Source organism: Schistocerca americana, chromosome 2, assembly GCF_021461395.2.
Source record: "Schistocerca americana isolate TAMUIC-IGC-003095 chromosome 2, iqSchAmer2.1, whole genome shotgun sequence".
Lineage (NCBI taxonomy): Eukaryota > Metazoa > Arthropoda > Insecta > Orthoptera > Acrididae > Schistocerca > Schistocerca americana.
The window spans coordinates 1,007,618,022-1,007,645,464 of record NC_060120.1 but is presented as its reverse complement, the minus strand read 5'-3'; the positions used below and the strand labels follow the sequence as shown (position 1 = coordinate 1,007,645,464).

Genomic DNA, 27,443 nt, shown 5'->3' with positions numbered 1-27,443 from the left:
GAAGCCAACAGTCACCACAATAGTGAAAGTTTTAAGCCTGCTAGCCTTGCAGATGAAGAGATTGAAAGAACATATGATGAGATAAAAGTCATCATTTAGGTAGTTAAGGGAGAAGAAAGACTGGAATTTGGTAGTAAGAAAAGGAAAAGAAGGAATGATAGTAAGAGAATATGGATTGGAAGAAAGGAATGAATGGTGAACACAGCTGATAATAATGATTAAATTATGCTCTGTGCAGAATTCTAACACCTGGTTTAAGAATCATTAAGAAGGTTGTATACATACAAAGGACCTGGAGTCATTGAAAAATTTTGGATTGATTATCCTGTATAATGGGAGGGCAGATTTCAAACTGTAAGGCTTTCACGGGACAATGTTAACTCTTGGCAGTAATTTGTTGGTTGTAAACTACAGATTAAAATTGCTTAAATTGCAAATAAGTAGGAAATTAATGATATGGGGTCCAAGTAAGTGGGAAAAACAGATTATTGAGAGTTTCAGAGAGAGCATTATGCAATGTTTGACCAATTGGGGCAGGGACCACAGTAGGAGAAGAATAAGTAGTCTTGAGAGATGAAATAGTGAAGGTAGCAGATGATCAAATTGGTAAAAAGACAAGGACTAATAAAAATTCTTGGATAGCACAGGAGCTATTGAATTTAATTCACAAAAGAAATATATATATAAAAGCAGCAAATGAAGTATACAAAAGGGAATACAGACATCTATAAACTGCAACTGGTGGAAAGTGCAAAATGGTTAAGATGGAAGGCCTAGAGGGCAAATACAAGATTGTAAAAGCATTCATAACTAGAGGAAAAATAGATACCACCTATAGGAAAATTCAACAGACCTCTCGAGCACTGAGAAGCACCTGTATGAAAATCAAGCACTGAGATGGCAAGCCAGTACCAAGCAAAGGAAGGAAAGCTGAAGGAATATATAGAGGTGGTCCACAAGAGAAACGAAGTTTAAGACAATATTATAGAACGAGAAGAGAAACTAAAGTAAGATGAGATGAGAGATATGATACTGTGAGAATAATTTGACACAGGACTGAAATAACACACTGGAAATGCCTAAGTCAATAAATAATTACATGTTCACCAAACAGTGACTGTCACACAGAGCAGTGCATCACATCCTTCTCCTCTCAGTCTTTCGATCAACAAACCAAGCATATTTGTGAATGGTGAATAAAACAATTACAGAAAGGTATTGAAGTTGTGATGATATTTGCAGTGGCACGTGATGTCCGCTAATCCTTCCATCCTCAGATATATGCCAAACCAAGAACACCATATACATTTCTAATAGGGCTTCTAATGACACTGTGTATTTAACATGAAATATTATGGTTCATTTAACACATGAAGACATGTAAGTGGCTTATTGTGTAATACCATGAATAATTTCACTCTTACCATTCTTAACTCAGATGACAATAACCAGTGGGAGTAACTGAAAATGTACAGCCCTTACAGTAGTGTTACCTTTTTGTCTTCCAGGGTGATCAGTGCCCAACAGCATCCAATTCCTGTTAAATAGGTCATGTGGGCCTAGTTAAAATTATTTTAAGAGTCATGTTATTTATGGTCGAACAGAGCACATAATGTATTGCATACAAGCTCTTTATAGCTGCTTTATTTTCAAATTCTAAGGCATTTTTGTTTGCAAGTGAAAGTCGTTTTAGCAGTTAAATAGGCAGTAAATTTGATTTGACATTCATGTAATTACAAAACACTCATCTATTTAATTCTCCAACAATGATAGAGCAAAAATGTTCAGTTGTCTAAATACAATTTTTAATTGGCTATAATGCCAACACAATTGTGCAGAGGTAGGCTTCTTCATACTGTTTCTGAATATCTTTCAGTGCCTCTAACCCATTCAAATGTGTGTCAATAACAGAATTTCCACCAGGTAACTGCAATATGTATTTATACATAATGAATACCATTTTGAAAAATGCAAAGCACATGACATTTCAAGCTACAGGCGTCCATCTGTATACATCACTGCTCACTGTAAATATTTTGCTGAAGACCTTGCAACTGAAGGGGCATTCACATAATGGACCCGCAAATGCTTCCTTAGACTACTACCATCTGTGAATGTCTTGCTACATACAGTGCAGCAGAAGGGTCGTTCACCCGTGTGGATACGTAAATGCGTTGTCAGATTGCTTTTCCATTTAAATGTCTTGTTGCATACAGTGCATGTGAAGGGGCATTCAGACGAGTGTATACGCAAGTGCTGGTTCAGGACACTACTACTAAAGAATGTCTTGCAGCATACAGTACATCTGAAGGGTTGTTCACCTGTATGTTTGCGTAAATGATTCTTCAGGTCACTTCTCTGTATGTAAGCTTTGCTACAAACAAAGCAGATGAATGGACGGTCACCTGCATGTATCCTCATGTGTACTTTCAGATAACTGGCTGTACTTAATGTTTTGCTGCACACATTGCATCTGTAGGAATTTTCACCAGTGTGCACACTCAAATGATTCTTTAGCTTGTCACTATTTTTGAATGTCTTGGAGCAGAATGTGCAGCTGTAGTGGTGATTGCCACTGCGCGAAAGTGAGTGTTCCTTCAGACTGCCCTCACTGTAGTTGTTGATAGAATCATATTCTCTAAACACACAACTGACAGAATTCCTGTTCTCATCTGCATCTAAGACATCCTGCATGGTATTTTGTTGACTGCTGCTGCTGCTGAAATGTTTTTCTTCATCTTCAAGGCCACTTGTATGACAGTCATCATTGCTGGTATCCAGGTTTTGTGGACAACTGTTGCTGAAAAGAGATGTGTATCAGGAAAAATGTCATTATTCTACTGCAATTAAAATATTAAATACTGTACCTGGTACCAGGTACACAAAAAGCACTGAAAAATAAAAAAAAAAGGTAAGGAAGATGATTTGTGTCTAACATACCATTAACAAGATCATAAGAGAGAGAATTGAGCTCAGTTATAAATCCATTGAAAGACTATGGATAATAATGATAGCAGTAAAAGTGGCATCTCTGACTAGCAATTTAAATGCTTTTTCTGAAAATTTTACAACTGATTGCATAAATCTTAACTGCACTTCAGCATAACTTAAGAATAACTCACTATATGTATTCCACAAAAGCTATATTAAGCTGACACTGGCAAAATATTATCTACGTATAACAACATTGTATGACTTTTAATCACACATGAGGCACTGGAAACCCATTTTTACCATAGCTTTGGTAAGTGAGAAATAAAATTTAAGTACTGTGCTTTGTAAACTTGTTTTTTTCATAAGATTAACGTTTGTTCAGTAAGTACTATAGACCTCTTTTACATGTATGTATGTATGTATGTCCACATAAAAGACACTACTGGGCAATTACTAATCAATGAACATATACTTCACAGTGCAATTATAGAAATTGCAGAATGGAACTTACAATACTCAGCAAGTTACTGGTCACTGTTAGGGAATTGTGTCTTTTTCAATTCAGTCTCCCATTGTCATTCACAGTTTTTCACAACCTAGAATTTCACTATGGACATTCTGTGGCCATAAGCTGTTGATGAAGAGGGGGAACACAGGTGCATAGCAATGCCGATTTTTAAAGCGGATCCATGGCTGAATATCGACTGAGTGTTGTGGACTGAAGAAATGGTGATCAATTATGATACATTGTCAAGCAGGACAAGATAGATAACAAAGGACAATGGTATTGCTGTAAGGCAAGGGGGAAAGACTTGTTTTTGTTGATGCAGACTTCTCACAAGGTTTTCTCCCAAATGGGCTCCTGCATTTTACATCAAAGACAATGTGACATTATTGTGAACATGTGAATCATGTTATGTTTAAAAAGTAGAATCACTAATTCAAAATGTGAGAAAACCATCCAGAACTGTTCTTGATAATGCTCCTCACCATCCATCTGTAGGTGAGGCATCTACCGCAGCAAAGCAGGAGGAAATGTTTGATTGGTTTCAACATTGAAATATCAATTAAGTGATAGAAAGGTGAAGCTTATGAAACTAATCTCTCTCCATACACCGCAGTTCATATATGAAACCAACGAGCTGGCGAAAATGTATGGGCATACAATTATTAAACAACCACCTTACCCCTGCCATTTCTAAGCAATAAAGAATATAGTTAGTACAGGACCAAATTAAAGGTTATGTAACCACAAATAATAATATTTATCCCTTCTGCAGTCAAAGCACTCACAAAAGAAGCTGTTAATAAAATCACCTCAAGAGTGGAAGACAGCTACAGAACATACAGAGAGCTGTTTTGTAAAATTCAGTGGAGGAGATGATTATTCCATTAAATAACCGCTGTCAGTCACCCTTTAAGCATCTACCATAGTGATGTCAATGGAGCTTTTTCATTATCACCACAAAAAGGAAGCATAGGTGGATTCAACTGCATGTTTGGAGTGCACAGTTTACAATGGTAAGTAGCTACACAACAAACTTTAAAAAATTGAAAGTTTTGGCTTTTTAATAAGGATGCCTTAACAGCAACTATCTCCAAATGAAGTTCATATCAGGAATTTAGTCTGTATCACACAAAATAAATATTATTGTTTACAAAATAACTGCTGCAATAATGAAATACTTGTTTTTGTATTGCTATTTGCCTTCCTCAATATTGGTTGGCTCATTTAAGGTAAGTTTTCTCACCACAATAAACACTGTATAAATCTTGTTTTTTGTTATATTAGAAATAAGTAGGACTAACAGAAAATTAAAACACAGACCTAGTAATCTGTTGCTCAAAACAATAAGGGCAACTTCTTAGTGCCTACTGTGTGAGCGGGTCACTGGGAGTAACATTTAACTGAGATTATCTCACGTTAGAAACATCTAACATACATTCAGTTTGCAGTAGGTGAAAATGTGATATATTCTTAAGACACTGTTTACATAATTTGTTGAGCAACCTTCAATAAAAATGGTTTTCCACATGTTGAAAATTTGGCAATGTCAGAAAATGCATCTTCGTAAACTGTCTATGTATCATCTTAATAATTTGTTGCTACAAATAAAAGTAAAATGAAAATACAGAGCAGCTCTTCCAGCAAACACTGATGCCAACTCTATATTTGTACACTGGTAGTTTGCCTGTTTGAATGAGATGAATGTAATGTATGATTACACATACATTCTACACCCCAATATGCTTCTGTCAATCCTTAAGCAAATTTTGAACAGGCTAGTGTGGAAAGGTGCATCAAACCAGTCTTCTGACTGAAAACAAAAACAACAACAACAACACAGAGAAAGTGAAGACAACGATACACAATTATTGCTGGTCTATGTCTCTGTTTCTCAAAGATTCCCTTATTTTATTCTAGCAGTGGTAAGTCTTCACAAGACATCAAATTGTATGGACAGGAGAGACTTCTTTTGCACTAAACTCATTAATAGAAAGGCCTGCCCCACATGTACATAAATCCCATTTAATATACAGAGGAAAGCAAACATGGTTTACATTTAGGAGTACAATTATTTTGGCAACTGATTTTCAAACGCACAGTGTGCAGTCATCTAGTACCTGCTGAGAAAGAGCGCGAGTGCACACAAGATTCAGAGTAGCATGATGGAAACATGAGGGGAGGATTTCCCTTCCTATTCCACTATGAAAAAAAAGGTGGCAGAATTCAAGTGGGGTAACACCCCTGTCCAAGATTTACCTCACAGAGGAAGACCAGTAACACCCAGTATGGAGGGAAAAAAATTCCTACAGCCATGGCAGACTGATGTGTGATGGAATGCTACATCCCTGAGAGTGTGGGCATATCTTAGAAATGTGTTTGGATGGGACACATAATAAGTTTTACTTGCCATGCACAAAGGTCTCCTGACAGTGGGTCCCAAGAATGGTGACAGCAGAAAACGAACGCCAGAGACACACCATGACCACCGAAAACTTCACCATTTTTGAGGCAGATCCTGTGACATTCTCAAAGGTTTTGTGACAATGGATGAAACATTGGTTTACCACTTTCAACTGGAATTCACAGTTCAGTTGAAACACCTCTCTTCACCCAGCCCCCAAGACGTTCAAAGCCAATCACGTCAGCTGGCATGGTGGTGTCACCTTTCTTTTGGGATTCGAGAGATGTTATCCCAGCTGAATACCTTTAGAAGACGAATGGAGCTTATTATGCTGCTCAACAGATGCATTTGAGGGAGCCCACCAAAGTGAAATGCATCGGGATGTTGATAAAATGAGTGCTTTTCATCAGGACAAAATATCCCCGCACGCAGATGTCATTACAATGTCTGCCAGCATGTCCTGGCTTTTAACTGCTTTGGACCCACCTTATTCACTCAATTTGGTCCTCTCTGAGTCTCATCTCTTCCCTAAGCTGAAAGAAAATGTAGCTGTAACCCATTTTCGAGCAGATGTTGACGTCACAACTGTGATGGACTTTTTTTCCATGTAGTATGAAACATTCTACAAGGAAGGTATAATGAATCTGCAGCATAGGTGGCAAACGTGTATCCTCTCTTAAAGGGGACCACATTAAAAAGTAGCTATACACATCTGGGCTACTGACTACTTTGTTGGTTGGACCAAGAACTTTCCATCCACCCCTCATATACGGAAACAAAATTAGAGCCAAACGTGTAAATGAAAATGAGAAAATACCATTCATGAAAGCAAAGAGAAAAAAAGAAAGAATAATACTTCACACTAGAAAATTTCTCAAAAAATAATTAACATTTTATAATACTATTATTAGAATTAGCTTCTGCTCAGAGAATAAACTAGGAATGAAGATAGTACACAGAAGAAGCAAAACTAAAAAATACAACCAATCAAGGATATATAAAATTAAATGCAATGACTGTAACATGTTCTACATTCAACAAACAGGACAAAAATTCACCACAAGATACAAAGAACACATAAATAGAAGGGAAAACAACATCTCCAATTTTAATGTGCATCTTCCAGAAAACCCTAGCTACAGTAGACATAAGCACCTATCTTTCCATTTTTCATAGAGCTACATAAGCATCTTGGAGGAAATACAAATTTACACGTATTTGGTAAAAAATTCAAATAACATTGTAAATATACTGAGAACAACAACACAATTCTTAAAAGTGACATAATTCAGGACAAAAGAAAATCCTAAATTTTACCTGCGACACAAATCAATTATCACCAAAGATATAAAGTTAATACCCTTGACACACAAATCAATAATACACTGCCCAGTCAAATTAATGTGACCACCTGTCAAGAGCCTGAATAACTACCTTCCTTTTGCAGCGCGGACTACTGCGAGATGTGGGGAGTCAGTAAGGTTCTGGAAGGTACCGACAGGTATGTTGAGCCCTGACACCTCTAATTCTGTGGCCAGTTGCACTAGGGTGTGAACAGCCTAATTGTGTTGATTTCACAGATTCTTGATTTGGTTTAAATCCAGGAAGTTTGGTGGCCAGGGGAATACGGTAAACTCATTTCAGTACTCTTTGAACCATGCACATACACTGCATTCTGTGTGAAATGTTGCATTGTCCTGCTGGTAGGTGCCATAGTGGCAAGGAAAAACAAACTACACGTAGAAGTGGACATGGTCACCAAGGATAGATGCATTCTTGTGTTGATCCACTGTGTCTTCCAGAACGATGAGATCCCCAGTGAATGTTATGAAAACATTCTCATGGACCATAATGCTCCCTCCTCCAGCCTGGACCTTTCCAACGATTGTTGCACGTTGTTTGCTATCAGACATTTCACACTGATGTAGCATAAAACGTGGTACATTTGAAAATGCCACTAGTTGCCAGTCAGCAGATGTCCTGTTGTGGTATTGCTGTACATATTCTAGCATTCATTGCTGATGAATAGCAGTCAGCAAGGGTGCATGAACCAGGTACCTGGGGCAGAGGCCCATATGCAGCAACATTCGCTGAATGGTTGTTGAGGAGACACTGTTGGTAGTACCTTGGTTCATCTGGGCAGTCAGTTGCTCAACAGTTGAACATTGCACATCTATTTACTCATACACATCTCCGCAGTCATAGTTCCTACATGTCATCTATGGCCTGTGATGCGCCATAGTTGCCTCGATGCTGGTTTTGGATAGTGCCATTTTCCCATGCATGGTAAACATGGCATGTGAACAGTTTACAAGCACGACCATTTCAGAAATGCTTTCACATTTGGCCCAAAAGCTAATGATTGTGCTCTTTTGGACATCAGATAAATTGCTCCATTTCCACATTATGACGACAACTGCACTGTTCTCTGCATCCCCCAACATGCTTTATATACACACTCCTCTGCTAGTGTTGCCACTTGCCATTTCTGAGTGGTTATTGCATGTTGACATTGAACAAAGGCATTGGTCACATTAATGGGACTGGACTGTGTATAACAACCACGCACAAATATAACAAAACAAAAGTAGATCATATTTGTAAAATAACATTTAAAACTTAATTGCATAAGTAAGCAATTGTAACATACCGAAATAGTATACAACCTGTGATAAGGATAAATGCACTGATAATAGCTTGATTGCATCTAGGTACGAGTTGAGAATGAATCATCACTCAAAACCAGTAGTAGTAAATAAAACCAAGCATCTTTGGTGGATCATTATTACAATAATATGCATTTCATACAATCAAACACATGTTGTCGAAGTTTATAGGTAGGATTACCATGAATTATTTCTTTTTCTTTGTTCACACGGGAATCCTTAAAATATCGTTTACAGAGCACTCCATGACATACAGTCTGAAATATGCACTGATTTTGTACGTGTTCCAACTTCCAAGCAGGGAAACACTTATCCGAGGCATCCTGGAAGTGCTTCATCTTTATGGTACATTGCTGCTGTGAGTAAAAGTAGAACCTAATTTATTATAAGAACAACAAACAGAGGGGAGGAAGGCGGAGTTATTTATGTGATTAATGTTATCAGCAATGAACGTGTGGCAGTCAATTTCATATCTGAAAGCTTCAAATACTATCATCATGGTGCTAATAATCTTTTATATGATTCAAAGGTAATGAAGGCCACATCATTTTTCCCTATAAAAAATATAAAAGCTTTCTTAATGAAACAAAAATGGTCTCAAACTAGTTCTTATTATAAATTTTAGGATATATTTCAATTTTCAGGATAAGAAAACAAGTCACAATGAATATCTTGGATGTAGAAGGCCTATGAAACACATACAAAAAGTAATCATCGCAACTAAGCAGTTCCGTGGTGCATGTAATTGCAGGATGAGTGGTTGTTGGCCAGCCACACAGGGGAAAATGGACAGAATTAAAATAATTCTTGATACGGTACAAGGCAGTTACGCATATGGAGATCAATTTTGAATACTATAAAATTTAAATAAACATGGAAACAGCCTAAGTGGCTTTGTGAAATTCTTAAATTAAATTTATTTTATTATAAATCCAGTCATAGACCACAAATGTTAATCAAGTTATCAATTTCAGTCAACAATGACCATCATCAGACCTAAAAATAAGCATATTGAGGTAACTTGATGTACAAATATTTCCAAATTACGCAAATACAGAATTAGAAATCACTTTACGCAAATATGACACGATTTTCTGACCAGAGTAGATGCAGTTTACTACACATGTCATGTCATTACATACCTAGAAGATAAAGTCACAATAACTGCCCGTACAAGCTACATCATGAAGCTTCAAATTTTGAATACCAGAACACCTTTGTACTACAGATGTTGACACTTTCAGGAAACAAGTTATATTGCCATGTAGTGTTTGCATTCTGGCATGTTAGGTGTCACATCTACATGTCGATTCATATAACTTCAAACATCTATTATTTTTAATTAAATGTACAAACTGCTTCCCACAGAATTTAGTGCAAATAAATACCAAAGCGCACGATTGTGCTTACATATTTCTACAACCAAGCGTAACAAGTAACAAGGCTTTATTAAAAGCTCAATGGGTACATGGCACTGCCCAGGTATGTATTTATTCCAATCTTCAATTAGTCCATCTCCTCCTCCTCTCTCTCTCCACATTCTCACCCCAAAAGGAAGCTGATTTGTTCTTACTCCCATAGTATTTCTTGCAGATCATAACTAATGTGTGTACCAAATGTGGTCGAAATCATTCCAGCGGCTTAGAATGAGCTTTTTTCCCCATGGCTATGCCTGCATACACACATCAAATATATTTCACAAATGCTTAACATACTTCACACCTCCCCATTGCCATACTTACCTTGTTGTGGTGGTAGGTCTTGTGTGATCAAATGGTTCCAACAGCTACAATGGTGGTAGCTTTACTACTAGTAGGGACTCCCAATCCAGATAGCTCAAAGCTGATGATCCAGACTAAATGGAATGCTCTCATCTCTCATCCTCCAGGATTGGGGTTGGGTGTGGGCGTCAACTCCCCCACACCATAAAAAGAGCTGTTGTTATGAAATGCCAAGAAATAGCCTTGGATTTGGTATTGAACAATATGGGAAATTACCCCAGAAAGTCTGACATTAATGCTAGAACATCACAGACTGAAATGCGGCACTTGGAATGTAAGATCACTCTACACTGGAGCGGTGAAAGTTCTGGATGAAGTACTCAATACGTGCAGGCTACGCACAGAGTCATTGCAAGAGACGATGGAGCAGGGATGCATAAAGATAAATTCTACAGCTACTTCTGTAATGGAAACAGAAAAGGTAAACATCAACATGGAGTTTGTTTTGCAATAGCCAACAGAATAAGAAGAAGTATCGTGGGCTTCATGGCTGTCATTGAAAGAATATGCTGGATAAGAACAAAAGGAAAGTTTTACAACCTAACAACGGTCTCATATCATGCACCTACAGAAGATAAAGATGACGACAAAAAAAAAAAAAAAAAAAAAAAAAAAAACAGTTTCTAAGACAACAAAGAATCAATATATGAACATGTGCTCTCATACGATGTGGAAATGTTCCTAGTTGATGCCAATGCCAAAGTACGAAAAGATTCCTTCTCAAGAACCTACAATGGCACCCACAATTTACACAATTCCTCCAACAACAAAAGTTGAGACCAGTTAATCTGGAAACTTCAGAAAACCTAAAATTATTGTGACGAAGCAAGCTGGGATCTCTTTACTTCCTCTCTTGTTTTGCCATCTGCCTCCTTAAATTCATTTTTTTCATTTTTGACTAATTACCATTAACACGCACTACTGGCCATTAAAATTGCTACACCATGAAGATGACGTGCTACAGACGCGAAATTTAACCGACAGGAAGAAGATGCTTTGTTATGCAAATGATTAGCTTTTCAGAGCATTCACACAAGGTTGGCGCCGGTGGCGACACCTACAACGTGCTGACATGAGGAAAGTTTCCAACCGATTTCTCATACACAAACAGCAGTTGACTGGCATTGCCTGGTGAAATGTTGTTGTGATGCCTCGTGTAAGAAGGAGAAATGCGTACCATCACGCCTCTGACTTCGATAAAGGTCGGATTGTAGCCTATCGCGACACTGCTGCTCACGTTGGTCGAGATCCAATGACTTAGCAGAATATGGAATCGGTGGGTTCAGGAGGGTAATACGGAATGCCGTGCTGTATCCCAACAGCCTCGTATCACTAGCAGTGGAGATGACAGGCATCTTATCCGCATGGCTGTAACAGATTGTGCAGCCACGTCTCAATCCCTGAGTCACCAGATGGGGATGTTTGCAAGACAACAACCATCTGCATGAACAGTTCGACGATGTGTGCAGCAGCATGGACTATCAGCTAGGAGACCATGGCTGTGGTTACCCTTGACGCTGCATCACAGACAGGAGCACCTGCGATGGTGTACTCAACGACGAATCTGGGTGCACGAATGGCAAGGCGTCATTTTTTCGGATGAATCCAGGTTCTCTTTATAGGATCATGATGGTTGCATCCGTGTTTGCAGACATCGCAGTGAACGCACATTGGAAGCGTGTATTCGTCATTGCCATACTGGCGTGTCACCTGGCGTGATGGTATGGGGTGCCATTGGTTACAAGTCTCGGTCACCGCTTGTTCGCATTGATGGCACTTTGAACAACAGACGTTACATTCCAGATGTGTTACGACCCATGGCTCTACTCTTCACTCGATCCCTGCAAAACCCTACATTTCAGAAGGATAATGCACGACCGCAGGTTGCAGGACGTTGCAGGTCCTGTACGGGCCTTTCTGGATGCAGAAAATGTTGGACTGTTGCCCTGGCCAGCACATTCTCCAGATTCTCACCAACTGAAAACATCTGGTCAATGGTGGCCGAGCAACTGGCTCGTCACAATATGCCAGTCACTACTCTTGATGAACTGTGGTATCATGTTGAAGCTCCATGACCAGTGAGATGCAGCAACTACATCTACATCTATGCTCTTCAAACCACCATGAGGTGAATGGCAGAGGGTATGTCCCAATGTAACAGTTATTAGGGTTCCTCCTGTTCCATTTGCGTATGGAGTGCGGGAAGAATGATTGATTGAATGCCTTCATATGAGCAGTTTTTATTCTAATCCTATCTTCACGATCCCTATGTGAGTGATATGTAGGGAGTTGTTGTATATGAGTAATCATTTAAAGCTGGTTATTGAAACTTTGTTAATATACTCTCTTGGAGTAGTTTACATCTATCTTCAAGAGTTTTCCAGTTCAGTTCCTTCAGTAACTCTGTGACACTCTGCCATGGATTTAACAAACCTGTGACCATTTGTGCAGCCTCTCTCTGTATATGTTGATTATCACCTGTTAGTCCTCTCTCGTACAGGTTCTACACATTTGAGCAATATTCTAGAATCAGTCACACAAGTAATTTGTAAGCAACCTCCTTTGTAGATTGATTGCACTTCCCCAGTATACTACCAATAAACTGAAGTCTACCATCTTATTTACCCACAACCGAACCTATGTGATGATGTTTGGTTTGTGGGGCACTCAACTGTGCAGTCATCAGCAACCCGTAACAGGTCCCAATTTTTACACAGTCCAATTTTTTTCCATAGTCCAATCTAGCCACTGTCATGAATGATGATGATAATGACGATGATGATGAAATGACAAGGATAGCACAAACACCCAGTTCCTGGGCAGAGAAAACCTCAAACTGGCCAGTTGAACCTATGTGATCATTCCATTTCATATCCCTACAAAGTGTTACCCTCAGGTACTTGCATAAGTTGGCCGATTCCAACAGACTCGCTGATATTATAGTCACAGGATACTAATTTTTTCATTTTGTGAAGTGCACAATTTTATATTTCTGAACATTTAAGGCAAATTGCCAATCTCTGCACCTTCTTTCAGAGAGTACATCATTACAGATAGCGGTATCATCTGCAAAAGGCCTGATTTTACTATTGATATTGTCTGCAAGGTCATTAATATACAAAATGTACAGCAAGTTCCCAACACACTTCCCTGGAGCACACATGAAATTAATTCTATGTCTGTTATGTCTATGTTATCCAAGATAACATGCTGTGTCCTCCCTACCAAGAAGTCCTCAATACAGTAACAAATTTCACTTGATACCCCATATAATTACACTTTTGATAATAAGCGTAGATGCGGTACTGAGTCAAAGGCTTTTCAGAAACCAAGAAATACAGCATCTACCTGACTGCCTTGATAGATCCAAAGCATTCAGTATCATATGCGAGAAAAGTACGAGTTGGGTTTCACATGATCGATATTTTCGAAATCCATGCTGGTTGGCACTGCCATTATGTTCAATATACCCACTACCACTGACACTAATACTTATTTCATTCATCTTTTCAGTGGTACAGGGATTAAATTGGGGTAACTCTCCTGGGTTTTCATTTGTAAAGGAACATTTGAAAGTGGAGTTAAGCTTTTCAGGTTTTGCTTTGCTACCCTCAATTTCAGTTCTTGTCTCATTCACTAGGGACTGGACACTAACTTTGGTGCCACTAACTAGATCACTTGAGAATGCCCTACGACAGTAGTCATTGAAGGCATCACATATTGCTTTCTTGACAGCCAAATGCGTTTCATTCAGTATCTCTCTATCTACACCCCTAACCTTCGTTTTTAAATCTATTATGCAGTAATCTCTGTGTCTTAAGGAGTCTTTTACAGTGAGTGTATACCATAGAGGTTCCTCCCATTATGAACTGTTCTTCTGGTACATATCTATCCAGTGTGTGGTCAACTGTTCTTTAAAAGTTGACCCAGAGTTCCTCTACATGCTCCTGCCCTGTGCTAAAAATTTCAAGTTCCTCATTGAGGTATGACACTACTGATTTTCTAACTAGTTTACTGAACATATATCTCTTTCTGCTTGTTTTAGTTGTCCTTTATACTTTGGTAATCATTGTTGCCAAAACCTTGTTGTGGTCACTGATACCAGTTTCAATGTGGGTGTCCTCAAAGTGGTCAGGTCCATTTGTTCCGTTAGATCCAACATATTCCATCAACTATCTGTTCTAGGTAGTTTTCAGAGAAGGCATTTTGTAATGTTTTATAGGATGTCTTATCATGCTCACCACTAACAAAACTTTAATTTTCCCAGTTAACTGTTGCACGATTAAAGTCTCTACCAGTGATTACAATATGATTGGGGAACTTACATACAAGTTAACTGATGTTTTCTCTTAAGTTTTCCACGACATCACGAGACGAGTCTGATGGGCGATACAAGGATCCAAGTATCATTATATGCTCACCCATGATACTGAGCCTTGACCAAACAATTTCATCTGCATCTCCAACTTCCACCTCAGTGGATTTGAGTTTCTAGTCTACTGTGAAAAATACATCACCTCCGTTTCTCATTTGCCTATCTTTCTGATATACAATTAAATTTTTTCCAAAAATGTCACTGCTATCAATTTCAGGTTTCAACCAGCTTTCTGTACCTAGTATTACGTGAGCTTCACTGCTTTTCATGAGTGCTTCAAACTATGGCATTTTGTTGTGAATGCTTTGGCAGTTTACCATTAGTATTTTAATACCCTCAATTGTGGGAGGCATTTCTTTTAATCTTACACTGATATTTCTCAGTTTCCTACAGCTATCATTATCAGGATTGGATGGAGAGTCACCTAATTTAAAAAACCCTTGTGTGTACCCCACACACAGTCAGCTACCTGAGCAGTGGCCTCTGATGTGTAGTGCACACCAAACCCATTTCGAGGGATCATACAGTTCTCAATCCTATAGCGCAAGTCTTGGAAGTTGCAGCCTAGGTAGTCACAGAAGTTTTGAAGTCTGTGGTTCAGTCCTTCCACTTGACTCACAGTTCTGGGGACGATGTTGCAAAATGTGAGCTTTATTAAAACTCCATGCACAAGGCTGGTCTTCTCATCCTTCTCTGCCAGTTGCTGGAAAGATCCAAGAATGACCACAGAGCCCAGACAACAGGCATCACTTGTTCCAATGTGTGCCACAATATGCAGCTGGTTGCATCCTGTTCCCTCAGAGGCTCTTAACATGTTAAATGAGGCCTCCAGGCACACACACTGAATGCACCTTGGGTCTTTTCCAGTCAATTCCTTAAGGGGTACCATCATTTGCCATATCTTTAAACTGCTGATGATTAATAGACCACTACCCTTTTGCATTTGCCTCCTCCTGACACTGGACAAAAGACGTTTCCCCAAAACAGGTGAAGTGAATCCTGCTGGCTCCATTTCAGTTTCAGTGAAAGATAGCACATCAAACTTGTTGGTTAGGGGGATCAGTGCAATGCCCTGAGTCCTCCCTGGCCCCCATCCATCCTGTACAGGATGCTTAGATCTACCATTGACATGCCACTTACAGACAAGTGAGTGAGTAATGACAGTTCTGTACATTCTGCAGAGGAGACAGGCTCCATTGGAGAGGACAGTACTTGAGGTACCTCTGGTACAAGTATCACAGGTACATGACTCTTGGGAGCTCTTCCAACACACTGATTCGCAGCAGCTGTAAATCGTTTGACAGTAGTCAGTGCGATTTCCACCTCCTGACAAATGTCAACCAACTCATCCCCCATTCGAGAGCACAATTCACAGTGGGGCTGCATTTTGGCTGGTACAATATATTATAAGGCAGTGAACAACTAACTTTAATTGAGCCTTCTGATTATCTTTTAAGGTGTTGAGCTAAAAAGTTGCTAATTCCCTGTAAGTATCGAAGCAAGTACACAAAATGAAATTTCTATCAAGGCAACACAAAAATATGTGGTAAAAACTACTAGTTTCCTAAAAGGTTTTAAGTTTAATTACAGTTGTTAGCAAAATGAAAAAGTGAGTTAATTTATGCTAAACAAGTAAACTGAAGATAATACATAAAGCTACTCCTCTTTATGGGAGAAGTAGATGTAACACAATATGTTAGTTAGAAAATCTGAGACAGTAACTAAATCACAAATGCCGATTTGCTCTTACATAATGCAAAGGGCAATGGTAGCTTCTGAAAATTCTCAAAAATGCACATTTATTTGAACTTCCAAAAAGCGTACGGTAGTGTGAACATGCAAGCAATATGGCAAGAACTGGGAAGTGCACAAGCTCTTAGAAAACTAATAAATATGACACAAGCATTTATACAAGAGACAACATGCATGGTTAAAGTGAAAGAAAAGGTGTCAGAAAAATTCAAGGTGAAGACTGGAGTGCGACAGAAAGACTGCCTCTCCTCCCCTTCTGTTTAATCTGGTTCTGGAAAGAGCACTGACAAAGGTAACAAGCTTGGAGACAGGAATACAGCTGGGTAGAAGGCTCAACACTCTGGCTTATGCAAATGATGTAGTTTCATTAGCACAGAATAAGCAAGAGCTGGTTCAGATGGCAAGAGTGTTAATGGAAGAGGCACTAAGAAAAGGCCTGAAGATATGTATGGATAAGACCAAATACCTTGTGAGCATAAAGAATGACAACAGACTTTTAGATGTAGATGGTAAAATCTTCGAAAAAGTAAAATAGTTCAAATATCTTTGGGTAGTACTCTGTGAAAGGAATGAGACAGACCAGGAAAAAACGGCAAGAATCCAGGCAGGAAACAGGTCAAGGCTTGCACTTCGGAAGCTGTTGAAGTCCCAGGTTCTATCAAGATCCACAATGATTAGGAACTAGAGGACAGTAATACAAACTGTCATCCTATATGGAGCACAGAGACCTGGACTATGATGCAAAAGAAAGAAAGAAAATTCCTGACACTTGAGAATGCTTTTTGGGCCAATGAAGGATGGAGACGAATGGAGAAAAAGGAAAACCCATGAATTGCAAGAGTTGTAGAAGTTGCTGGACATAGTGGCTGTGATTAGAGAGAGGAGACTGAAGTGGTAAGGGAATGTAATGTTGCGAAAAGGCCACATCACTGGGCAGGTGGTGGAAGGAGACATGAGAGGCAACAGACCAAGAGAAAGACCATGGATGAGATGTATTGATGGGATCAGAGAGGATATGTGTAAGATGGGACTAACTGGAGAAGACTACATAGACAAAGGAAGATGGAGGTGGCTGATAGGTGAGGCCAAAAACTGGTTAATGTAGCCAACCTAGTAAGTAGGTAAGTAAGTAAGTAGTATTTCACACTTAATTGAACACATATTTCACCTATATCTCTAGTGAATTTCACCTTCTGTTTCATTTCCACACGGCTCAACATTTGTATCATCATATCTCCCGAACTATGTGTTGTACAATGATAAAATTTTGCAGATACATCCAGTGGTATACGTGACTACCATCTGCGAAATGTGTTGTGAACAGAGTTTGTACTAAAGAAGTAATAAATTAAAATGTCATTCATAATGCCACAGTTTTTCAAACATCTCAGTATTTGACATCATATCGTCTGACATATGTGTCATACAATTACATAATTTTGCTGGTATATTCACTGGTATACGTGAACTGTCTGCAAAATGTGTTGTAAATACAGTTGGAAGTAAAGAAATAATGAACTAACATTTTATGCACCATGTGGCAATTTTCCTGCACGAACAGCAAAAATGTAGTAAGCTATAAACTTTTTTACTTTCATGACTTTGTGGGAGTCAATTAGAGAAAGTTTCATGAAGGTTTTAAATTAAGTGTAAAGTTTGTTGCAAGCCACTAAGTGCTCTCATTCTCAAATACTGAATGACTAAAGTATGATTATTCACACATGATCCACTACACTGCTTTTTCACCCCCATCCCTGTGATACGTAGGTGGTTCTTACCCCCACAGCATTTTCTTCCAGACAGTAAGTGATAGGTGCAGCAAATTTGGTTGAAATCAGTTCAGCTCGCAAACCAGCTCACAGTAATATACAGTGCATCAACTCAGGTATAGAAATGGTCTCAAATTTGATTAAAATGATTTCTAACTCTGTATTTATTGACACATAGTCAGCACGGTTTCAGAAAATATCATTCTTGTGAAACACAACTACCTCTTTATACTCATGAAGTAATAAGTACTTTTGACAGGGGATGTCAAATTGATTCTATATTTTTAGATCTCCTGAAGGCTTTCAGCACTGTTCCTCACAAGCATCTTCTAACCAAACTGCGTGCCTACAGAGTATCGCCTCAGTTGTGCAACTGGATTCATAATTTCCTGTCAGAAAGGTCACAGTTCGTAGTAATAGATGGAAAGTCATCGAGTAAAACAGAAGTAATATCCGGCGTTCCCCAAGGAAGTGTTACAGGCCCTCTATTGTTCCTGATCTATATTAACGACATATGAGACAATCTGAGTAGCCGCCTTAGATTGTTTGCAGATGATGCTGTAATTTACCATCTTGTAAAGTCATCAGGTGATCAAAACTACTTGCAAAATGATTTACATAAGATATCTGTATGGTATGAAAAGTGGCAGTTGACCCTGAATAAGGAAAAGTGTGAAGTTATTCACATGAGTACTAAAAGAAATCAGCAAAATTTCAATTACGTGATAAGTCACACAAATCTGAAGGCTGTAAATTCAACTAAATACTTCGGGATTACAATTGCAAATAACCTACATTGGAACGATCACATAGATAATATTGTGGGTAGAGCAAACCAAAGACTGCAATTCATTGGCAGAACACTTAGAAGGTGCAACAAGTCTACTAAAGAGACTGCTTACACCACACTTGTCCGCCCTATTCTGGAGTATCACTGTGCATTGTGGGATACGCATCAGGTGGGACTGATGGACGACATCGTAAAAGTACAAAGAAGGGCAGCTCGTTTTGTATTATCGCGAAATAGGGGAGATAGAGTCACAGACATGATACGTGAATTGGAGTGGCAATCAAAACAAAGGCGTTTTTCGTTGCAACGGGATCTTCTCATGAAATTTCAATCACCAGTTTTCTCCTCCGATTGCAAAGACATTCTGCTGGCACCCACCTACATAGGGAGAAATGATCATCACAATAAAATAAGAGAAATCAGGGCCCGCACAGAAAAATTTGAGTGCTCGTTTTCCTGCATGCCGTTCGAGAGTGGAACGATAGAGACAGCTTGAAGGTGATTCATTGAAATCTCTGCCAGTCACTTTATTATGAATAGCAGAGTAATCATGTAGATGTATTTGTTTAACATGAAAATATTTTCATATATTAACAATATTGTTTGGTGACAAAGGCTGTAATGACTGAAAGCTTTATTTGTGACAGTCTTTTTGTTGTGCCTATCTGTGATTCAGCATCTCCACTATATGGTGAGTAGAAACTTTCCTTTTCATAATATTGTTACATTTCATCCTGCATTTTCCATTGTTTTATTTTAATATATGTATGTTAAGCACGCTCAGGATGCACAATTTTATGTCTGAAGATGGTCATCACTGACAAATTAATAACTTGATTAATAAACATTTGTGGTCCGTGACTGGATTTATAATAAAATAAATATTTCCTGGATCTCACGTAAACCTTAGTGTGACTGTCGCATCTGATGAATCTTAAATGTAAGCTAAGTGATGATCCCAAATTCAGCAATCTGTGTGTGTGTGTGTGTGTGTGTGTGTGTGTGTGTGTGTGTGAGAGAGAGAGAGAGAGAGAGAGAGAGAGAGAATACATCCACCATCCAAATGTGTAACAAATCAAACTGATGTATACAAAAATGCTTTTATCATTAGCAAACTGTACATAGAAGTGTCCTGTCATGTCACTGAAAGATCGTTTATGATTATAAACATGAGTGCGCCCACTACAGATCCTTGCAGCACTCCAAAGGTTACATTCATGCATTCTGACGGTAGTTTTCTGTCTAGAGGCAGTCAGTTGATGATCCTCTGCTTTCTGTCATGAATGTAAGAGTACTTCCCTGAAAATGGGGTATCATTAATGACATGCTACTACTTTGCTAAATAGAATTTTGTTACCCACACACTCTAAGATAGGCTGGTTCAGCTTGAGGGCCTGCCAGTGGGAAGCCAAGTGCTTGGGGTCAGTGGTTGTCAAACAGGTGAAGTGCAGGCAGTCAAGCATCCGGGTTGTAGTGTGAGTGAGTGTACTGCCACGGGCTTGCACCTGTGGGCAGTGGTGGCCAAGTGATTTGCACATCTGCATGCAATCTGCTACCTAGCAGATAATGGCTACTAGCTGTGCAAGCCCCATATGGCAGTACTGGAACAGCCTACTCCAAGGTTTAGACATGGTCACACAATATATCAACAGATGCTGAGTAGCAGATAGGCACAATAAAAAGACTCTCACAATTAAAGCTTTCCACCGTTAAGGCCTTCATCAACAACAGACACACCACACACACACACACACACACACACACACACACACACACCTGCGCACGCGCAAATGCAACTCACACACTACTGCAGTCTCAGGCAAATGAAACCACACTGCGAGCAGCAACACCAGTGCATGGTGGGAATAGGGAGGACGTTGGAGTGCGGAGGGGCTGGAAGGGTGAGGACAGCGACTAACAAAGGTTGAGGCCAAGAGGGTTACAGGAATGTATGATGTATTGCAGGAAAAGTTCCCACCTGCACAATTCAGAAAAGCTGGTGTTGGTGGGAAGGATCCATATGGTACAGGCTGTGAAGCAGTCATTGAAATGAAGAATATCATGTTTGGCAGTGTGTTCAGCAACAGGATGGCCCACTTGTTTCTTGGGCACAGTTTGTCGGTGGCCATTCATGCGGACCGACAGCTTGTTGGTTGTCATGCGTACATAGAATGCAGCACAGTGGTTGCAGCTTACGTTGTAGATTACATGACTGGTTTCACAAGTAGCCCTGCCTTTTATGGGGTAAATGGAGTTAGTGAACAGATTGGAGTAGGTGGTGGTGGGAGGATGTATGGGACAGGTCTTGCATCTAGGTCTATTACATGGGTATGAGCGATGAGGTATCAGATTGGGAGCAGGGGTTGTGTAAGGATGGCCAAGCATACTGTGTAGGCTCGGTGGGCGGCAACTCAGCATCTCCGCTACATGATGAGTAGCAACTTTCCTTTTCACAATATCCTGGATTTTCCACTGCTTGAATATATTAACAGAATAATTTTCCTTGTTTAGCTCTGCAAGAACTGTATTTGTGAGGTTTTTTAATGGCTTCTTCTGTGGAGAATCCTTTACAAAAACCAAATTGAGATGCAGTGAGAAGTTCTGCTCAGTTAAAAGAGACAATTCTTCCATAAGTTACTTTCTTAAACCCTTTCGAAAAGATTGGAGGGAGTGAACTAGGCTTGTAACTAGAGACAGTTTGCCTATCTCTAATTTTCTAGATGGATGTTTCTACACATATCACAGTCTGTAAAGCAATATGACATGTGTCATTGATTTATTACAAAGACAGCTAAGGGTAAATTTTATTAAGTTGGTACAGGATTCTAATATTCTGACATAATCTGATGAATTCTGGAATCTTCTTACGGATTGTATTTTTGAAACTACTGTCTGCTTCTGGTGCATGCAGTATTTGCTCACATCAATACAATCCACCTGTACTTGACAGTTTAGACAGTTTACCACGAGATGCAGTGTTTGCTACCATTGTGAGGAAGTAATCACTGAATCAGTTTGTTCCATAGAAAATAATGGTCTGTGACAGCAGAGGTATACCTGCCAGTTTGAGTACACATAAAATACTGGATAAATTGTTTTGCTCCCAGATGTCTAGCTTGTCCCTCCTCTCATGGGGTAGCAAGGGTAGAGAAAAGCAGTGCGGTTACAAGCACCTGCACTATAATGTCTATAACTGTCTAATGAGATGGTTAAATAAAAACTGACACTGTTTTACTGTAATTTGATATATTTTATGTGTGAAACATCTGCCCCGACACTTATCTACTCTGATCAAGGGCTCTCACGGGTGCCACCTAGCCACGGCAAAGCCCATCTGGCATTATGGTCACGTCCTGATGCCACAGGGAGATAAGTATCAACTCCTTGGCATGCATGAGTAGCTAGTAGCTCAGACATCAGCAATGTGATCACTGCATTGTTAGGGGTCTCAACTGAAAGGGTGCATAATGACCCCATCACGTTGAATTGGTTACCACATTGGCTTTGAAGCACATGGAAGGGTGTAGTGTCAGACAATCTTTAACACTGTCTGCAGTATGTGCTCTTTAAGGTATTCTTCCCCATTCGGTTCCCAGTACACAAAAAAGTAGGAAAATCTAGGCCAAACCCAAAAGGGGACCAAATCTTATTTCAGAAAAACACAATGTAAAGAAAATTAATCGACACCAAAGATTGCCACCATGAGAAAGAGAGTAAGAGAAAGAAGAAAAGAAATGAGAAATTTCAGCATAGGAAAGAAAGGAGGTACTGCAATATTTTGAGACCCCACACTCGCCATGTGCAAATTCACAGAAGAGCCATGAGCCCCCGGAGGAGTTGATCCACATATGGATTAATCTGTTTCTGGACATATCAGTTGGCATTAAAGGTGTGCTGAAAGGATAATTTTACAATGCAGACACCAGACATGGGCAGCAAACACTGATCTTCAGATTATGCAATGGATTAGCTAAATACAGGGTGAGGCATAAAGGATGAACAGTTTTCAAACGAACAATATATTGTTAGGATTGCTTCAAAATTTTTTTAAATTACAGAATAACATTCAAATAATGCGGATATTTAACAAAATTAATGCTTGAAAACAACATCTCCCAGGTGATGGCCGTTTTCAGTGTTGCACTTCTGAAGGCGCTCTAAGTTGGCTTCAACTCTCTGCAACATGCCTCTGCCTATTTGGACCATTTACACACAAACAACTTCCTTCAATTCTTCAAGTGTACATGGTTTATGCACGTACATACGATTTGAGGTAACCCCATAAAAAGTAGTCACACATGGATAGGTCAGAGGAACGAGGAGGCCAATGAATGTCCCCGAACCGGGGAAAAACTCTACCATGAAAAACAGTCTTAATTGCTTCCATAGTCAATCCTGCCATGTGAGCTGTAGCTCCATCCTGCTGAAACCACACTCGCCAGATAGGAATACGTTTTCTTCTTAATTCACGTAGAAAGAATTCAGTGATCATCTCTCTATATCATTCAGAGGTTATGGTTACAGTGTTCCCGTTCTCGTCTCGGAAAAAGTATGGACCAATAACATCTGTACCTGTTACAGCACACCAAATAGTCACCTTGGGACTATGTAATCGTTTCTCATGCAGTAGTTTTGGGTATTAACTGGCCCAATAATGACAGTTCTGCTGATTTACCATTCCATGCTTCATCACTCATAAGCAAAATAATGTTGTCATTTTACTCAAATATGGCCTCCATTTCTCGGGCAAAATTTAGCTGCTGTTCATAATCTCTTGGGTTTAATTTTTGCACAATGGCCATTTTGTACGCACGAAATTTTAGGTTACTATGCAAAATACGCCTTACCGAGCGATTACTGAGGTGCAGCTCAGCTGAGTGTCTTCTAGCAGATTGACCGCCACTATGGAGTATGGCTTGATGAACTCTTTCCACATTTTCTTGGGTCTGAACTGAGCAAGGAGCTCCTGTTGGTTTTTTGTTCATAACTGTTCCTTGTGTTTGAAATGATTCTACCAAACGTAAAATGCTGTTATGAGTGGGAACACTATCATGTCTAGTGAGACTGAAATGGCGACGAGACTCACGCTGCACTGCAACAATAGACTCACTATCGCACACAAAACTACTGTAGCTAAAGACACGATGTTGCACAGTCCACGGCTCCGTGACCTTGACTAAACAAAATGGCAGGAGCTACTGATCACATTACCACATTACTCCCCCCCTCCGGCCGCATGAGCCTGAATAATAGCTGTTCTGAAAACGTCTGTCCTTTCTGTCTCACCCTGTACTGATGGGATTTTCTGATGTATAGTGGTGCATGTTCTGAGAGTTCACATATACTGACAGGCTGAAACAGACTTCATCTGAAAAAATGTAAACTGATGGTCCAAAAATCCTGATTCCAGTTCACTCAGAAACCACTAACATAATTCAACACACGAAAGTCTGACTGGATGCTTTAACTCATGCGCAACAATAAATTTACAACAAAAAATTAATGGAAATTCCTGGATGGAGCAATACCTAAAGCAAGGGAAAGGCAACCATTCACCTTTGATGATCAATGGACAGAGTAAAGCAAGAGTTCTTTTCTAGCAATAGTGTACACACACACACACAAACCATATAGACACCCATACACAACACTTTTGTGGCCATGGCATGTCATGTAGAATGTGTGTGTGTGTGTGTGTGTGTGTGTGTGTGTGTGTGTGTGTGTGTGTGTGTGAGAGAGAGAGAGAGAGAGAGAGAGAGAGAGAGAGAGAGAGAGAGAGAGCGCAATTTAGAAACAGACAATAAAAGTCAATAAAGTCAAGCATAGCCATCACCAACATAAATTTTCTCTGTCATTTCGTGATTTTTGGGGTGGCGGGTACCCAGTAAAAAGTGTATCTTGGACTGAGGGAAAAACTACAAATGTTTATTTTTGAAAAAAAGTCAGTTGAAGAGATGGTTAAGTTTTTTTGTAGTTCACAGTGACATATTGTTGGCTGCAATGAAAAGAGGTTTGTATGAAGAATTCAGCATCAAGACACAATAACAGAAAAACGGGCACTTATGCAGTTTAGGGCGTACGTGCACTGATCACGAGAAAAGCACCTATTTTTCAAGGAAACACGTATTTCTGAAGATATAAGCATATATATGCACAGAATACCAAAAAAGTACTTATTTTCAAGGCCATATGGTGCAGGAGCAATGGGTCTTTGGTGGTTATTATGTTGAGACAAAGCAAAGCTTTATGGTTGCTGTGCCACGACGTGATGCTACCCATTTGCTGCCAATTTTGCAACAATATGTTTTGCCTGGAACCACAGTAGTTTCTGATTTGTGGCAAGCTTACAACACCGTAGATAACTTGGGCTACAATCATCTGACTGTTAATCATTTGCTTTATTTTGTCGATCCCTTTACAAACACAACCACAAATCACGTGGAGTCAGTCTGGCAAAAAGCTAAAGAAAAAAATAAAAGGCATTTCGGAACTCACCGTGCTATGCTGAATAACTACCTGGCGGAATTTCTCTGGCGTCACCATTTTGGGGAAAATCCATTCCACAATTTCACTGAGCATGTTCGAAAAACCTATCCTAATGCTGCAAATTAACTTGAGGTAGCTGTTTTTAACTAATCTGTGATGCGAGCTTTATTGAATATCTGTGCAAAATAAACAAATATGATTTTTTGAGAAAATTTTGTTATTAATTCCATCCTTTTTGCAAAAAAAAAAATTGTTTTTGAAATTTCGTGCATACATATGCAATAGGGCCTACATTATTTTTGATAAAAAAATTTTTTTGAGGGTGACTGTAACACACAATTTTTGAAATAAAATTTTTTTTAGCATTCCGTGCATATATATGCTTATATCTTCAGAAATACGTGTTTCATTCAAAAATAGGTACTTTTCTCGTGATTAGCGCATGTACCCCCTAAAATACATAAGTGCTGAAAAATGGACTATCAATGTATAAACGAACAGCCCTACTTGCAGTAAGAGTAGTCAAGTAAGCAGCAGTGACGCTCATTCACACAAAGGTGCTTCTCCCTTTAGCCATCTTGTGGCACACCTTGCAGACTATGTTCAATTTTATTTTAATAATCAAGGAAATACTGACTCCAAAAGAACATTATTTTCATACTGTTCAGTTATTTCAGAAATTATTACAGCATAATAAACACAATCAAATTAAGAATTATTATGTGATGTGACCTTGACAAGGCTTTGTTAAGAGAATGTGTGTGTGTGTGTGTGTGTGTGTGTGTGTGTGTGTGTGTGTGTGTGTCAGAGAGAGAGAGAGAGAGAGAGAGAGAGAGAATCAGATACTTATACTATACCTCCGCAATGTGATATCATTTGAAGTCCTCTTCCTTTTCCTTGCAAGCTTCTGAGAAGGAGAAAACGAGATATCAATATGGGACATTTTTAATAACAATACCACAACCAATAAATCATGGAAATATAACTACAAATATAGTTATTACATGGACACAAAAAAATACACAAACACAAGTATCCTAAAAGTATGCAGATTGGTGAAAGTTGTGTGCAGAGAGAGAGGAGATGAATTAGGTCAACACCTCAGTAAGATTTCTCCAAAATTTTTAGTATCAAAATATATAATGAGGGATTCTCTGATACAAAATGAAATTCCAGCATGCTGTAAAATCTGAATTTCAACCATTTGTACAATTTACACCAAAGTATTAACATGAAAATAAAAAACAGAATGGAATATGACACTAAATGCAGAAAAGGGTTGACGTGAGCTATGTTAATCTGCCACTAAACAATGGAATATAAAGCATTACGGATGTAAAAAAACCTTCACTTTTCTCATGGAAAGATGCAAATATGGATTGTGTCTAATCTTGCTAGAGACTATATATTGCAACAGTCTCAGTAAAACATACCATATAATACATTTCTAAGTGATAAATATCTGACAGCAGGTCTATAGTGTATACTGTTACAATTAAATCCATCTGTCTAGGCCTGACCTCCAACAAAAAGAAGGAAAAGCTGTTGCTATTGGAGACTGGGGCAAGATAAGACCATTATCATAGTTCTGGTTCAGGCATCATTGCCTACCCCAATTTTTCTACCTTGTCTTGGGATGCCCAGCATTTTTCTTCCCTTGAGGAGAATATCTGTATATTAATTTTGGTAGGCTATTCGTTCATCGGAATGTGTTTATGTCATTTCTTTCTGTACTTGATTTTCTTAAGTATACTTTTGATGCCCAGTTCATTTCTAATTTCACTATTCTTTATCAAATGTTTGAGTTTGTAATCAGTTAGTGGTACTGAGTGGCTTAAGAAAATAAGGTAAATTTAGTTTTCAGTTACACAGATTAATTAATTGCAAAATGCAGAACAAAACATATTTATGTTGACATCACTACAGTTTCCTAAAAGCATGATGCCTTAATTGTGTATTTTATTGTTACTATGGGCTGAGC

General features: G+C 39.0%; 1 protein-coding gene across 1 annotated transcript in view; it reads right to left on the bottom strand.

The window, feature by feature from the left end:
- Positions 1 to 1,831: 1,831 nt before the first annotated feature.
- The window catches only part of LOC124596055 (oocyte zinc finger protein XlCOF19-like), a 30,682-nt gene continuing 5,070 nt past the window's right edge, over positions 1,832 to 27,443 (bottom strand). The window contains exons 2-3 of the mRNA XM_047135030.1: positions 26,320 to 26,369; positions 1,832 to 2,800 (exon numbers count right to left, since the gene is read on the bottom strand). Coding sequence (XP_046990986.1) covers positions 2,023 to 2,800; positions 26,320 to 26,369 — 828 coding nt within the window. The 3' untranslated portion in view covers positions 1,832 to 2,022. The remainder of the gene's footprint in view (positions 2,801 to 26,319; positions 26,370 to 27,443) is intronic.